The sequence below is a fragment of the Tupaia chinensis genome, unplaced genomic scaffold (genome assembly GCF_000334495.1).
Source record: "Tupaia chinensis unplaced genomic scaffold, TupChi_1.0 Scaffold000286_1, whole genome shotgun sequence".
Classification (NCBI taxonomy): domain Eukaryota; kingdom Metazoa; phylum Chordata; class Mammalia; order Scandentia; family Tupaiidae; genus Tupaia; species Tupaia belangeri.
Genome location: NW_006159770.1, coordinates 175,447 through 178,521, shown reverse-complemented (window position 1 = coordinate 178,521; position 3,075 = coordinate 175,447). Strand labels below are relative to the sequence as shown.

At 48.0% G+C, this 3,075-nt stretch overlaps 1 protein-coding gene across 1 annotated transcript; it reads left to right on the top strand.

The window, feature by feature from the left end:
• Positions 1-1,578: 1,578 nt before the first annotated feature.
• On the top strand, positions 1,579-2,570 carry LOC102493798 (E2F-associated phosphoprotein-like). The gene is made up of 2 exons (XM_027772582.1): positions 1,579-2,060; positions 2,125-2,570. The coding sequence occupies exons 1-2, from the start codon at positions 1,579-1,581 to the stop codon at positions 2,396-2,398; spliced, it is 756 nt and encodes a 251-aa protein (XP_027628383.1). The 3' UTR covers positions 2,399-2,570.
• The last annotated feature ends 505 nt before the right edge of the window (positions 2,571-3,075 follow it).

Here is a 3,075-nt window from a genome sequence, read left to right as displayed (position 1 = left end):
TTCCACGAGGCAGCCGGAGCCATGGCGTGTTCCGGAAAGCTCAAATCACTGTGCCCATGGCCCATGGTGTAAACTGCTGGGCAGGCAGGACAGCTCCCGTCTCCTCCTCCCCCTCGTCTGGGCTCCTCACACGTCTTTACCCGGAGTCTGCCCTTGGGTGTCAGTTCTGACCCAGACAAGGCATTTCCACAGGGTCACGTAGCCCCTCGGTGCTAACGCACACCCTCGTGCACATCGGTCAAGACAGATGCGGCCATATACATCAGCCATGCCATTCCTTGTTCTGGAAAAACATGTTTCGAAACCTTGAGAAATCTTCTCTTTGTTTTACTTCTTTTTTGTTTTTCTTTCTAAAAAATATTTTATTACTTTTTTTTTGAGCAATTTTTCTTATAGGGTGCATGAGCTCACCAGAGAAATGCAGATACAGAGACAGCAAAAAAAAAAAAAAAATCACACACACCCCCAGGGTAAGTGGCCATACCGCAATTCCTTTCCCTCCGTTCTCTTCCAAGGCTTTCGGGCACGCACGTGTGCCTAACATGACTTCTAAGCCACCAGGTCTGGGACTCAAGCCACAGCTGACTACGTGGGAGTCCAGCAGCACAACCATTATGTCATCTGCGGGACCCGCATCTGACATAACGTGGCGAATGTGCAAGATTCACTGCTGAGTGAAGCAAACCAGGCTATGAGGGAGAGACACTGTATGTCTCCTTTTAACATATACCCACTGTCCGCACTCCATGGTGGAAACTGAAAGGTTAGAGGGCATAGAAGCATTGCGAATGGTTACAGACACTGGAGACACTGTGGGAGGAGGGAGGGAGAAGGGGGAGAGCGAGAGGAAAGGAATCAAGGAGAAAAATAGAGAGGCAAGACCTTTGAGGGGCACAGAAATGGAGGGCTGTCTGTTGATGATGACACGTATGGCATCTTCAACTTATCTGAGTTCATGTTGGGTAAATTCATTTTAGAAGTTGTTGTGATGGGGGGAACCAGCAGTTAGCGTAATGGCTATGTCGCTGGACTCCCACGTAGTCGACCGCGGTTCGAGTCCGGACCCAGTGGCTTAAACTCATGCCGGGTGCGTTTTTGTGCTTGCCCAATATCCTGAGAGGAGGATGGAGGAGAAGGGATTGCGGCGTGGCCATCTCCCCTGGGGAGTGATTTCTCGCTTTCTGTCTCTTTGTTCTCTGTCTGCCAGGCGAGCACACGTGCCCTATAGCAAAAACCTCTCCAAAGAAAAAAAAAAGAATGAAAAAAGAAAAAAAAAAAAGAAAAAGAAGTTGTAGTGATGTACAGTGATTGAATGTATGAAATAAGTTAAAATAATGAAATTTGCATTTAATCACTGTGCATCTTTGCATGGTACAAAATTGCTTTCTCAGCGTGAATATAATGCACATCAGTCAAGACAAAGACCTTGCCGTATACGTTACCATCGACAGACAGCTCCATTTCTCTTTCTTCTCTGATCCTCTCCTATACTGTCTCTAGCACCCTCAGTTGCCCTCCCTACCATTACACCCCCCCAACCTTTTAGAAAGTGTTCTTCAAAAATCTAAGATAATTTTGATGAGCAGGCTCCAGGATGACTACGACCCCTACGTGGTTGAAGAGCCTAGTGACGAGGAGCTGGCCTGGAGCAGCTCTGAAGATGAAGTGGATGTGCTTTTACATGGAACTCCTGACCAGAAACGAAAACTCACCAGAGAGTGTCTTACTGGAGAAAGCGAATCATCTAGCGAAGATGAATTTGAAAAAGAAATGGAAGCGGAGTTGAATTCCACTATAACAACAATGGAGGACAAGCTATCCTCTCTGGGCACAGGACCTTCCTCAGGACATGGGGAAGTCGGAACAGCTCCAACGAAGTACTATGATGATAGATATTCTGGTTCTGATTCTGAGGATGAAGAAAAAGCCGCACAGGCAGACGAGAAAAAAGAGAAGAAACGACACAGGATTCCAACAAACGACGAATTACTCTATGATCCTGGGTCGATGCACAGAGAAGAGGTTATGGTTTGGGGCTCCAGAGGCCACGTCAACAGCCCGTTCCGAACAGTGACGCTGTCTTGCATCGCCCTGCATGACCACACTGTGTCCTGACCGCCACAGGCGTGAATCCTGTGAAACTCGATATAGAGCAATGTTTGTGATGGATTTCTCTGTCAACAAAGAGGAGGTCCTGAGATACAACACCCCAGAGGACAGGAAGAAAAGGTGGGGCCGCAAGAAGATGACTAACTGTGAAGGTGCTGCAGAGCAGGCCGAGACAGAAGGGGAAGAAGTCTGTCACCCGGTCGCGTGCACCGAGTGTGCCACTGAAGTGGCAGTCTACGACAAGGACGAAGTCGTTCATCTGTTCAGTGTTTTAGCAAGCCACTCCTAAACAGCTGGATTTAATTACCCAAGGCTGTACACAAGGCAAGTGAGCACAGTTACTCTCTTCCTGTCTACTCATATCATTGAGTAACATTGAGTTGTTGTTTGAGGAAGCGTCATTTCATCCTTATGAAAGAGAATGGTTATCAACCTTCTTATCAACCTCTTTTCCTTTAATTTTCTCCCCAGTTCTGATGGGGACTGATTATTCATTCCCTTTTCGATGAACGTTTGGAAACTCTGGGCTTTTTATTTATTAAATGCTCTTTTGAATTAAAATGTTCTGGAGTTAAAAAAAAATCTAAGATAATTTTGTAATTCGCCTTTCAGTCTGTGTTCATGTGTCCTGACGTTTACTGTAGCTTGAAGGGGGCAGGTCCCTGCAGCCACCACGGGCTGTCTAGTAGACAGGCCATAGTTCCCAGGTCGTGGTCATCCGTGTGTTTGCACTGGACACCTGACTTTGTCAGCTGGGATCACCAGAACGTGGCCTGCTGTGAGCGAGTGACTGGGAGTACAGCTTTGCTACGGGGACTAGGCCTTCTGTGATGGGGGCAGAGGAAGAGGCCGTGGGAGGCCATTACCGTGGCTCATGGTGGTCAGCCTGAGGCTGGAGGTCAGTGGGCTGAGTGTGAGGGGAACGGCTGGCTAGGAAGTCGGGGAGGTCAGGGACACAGTGTGGCC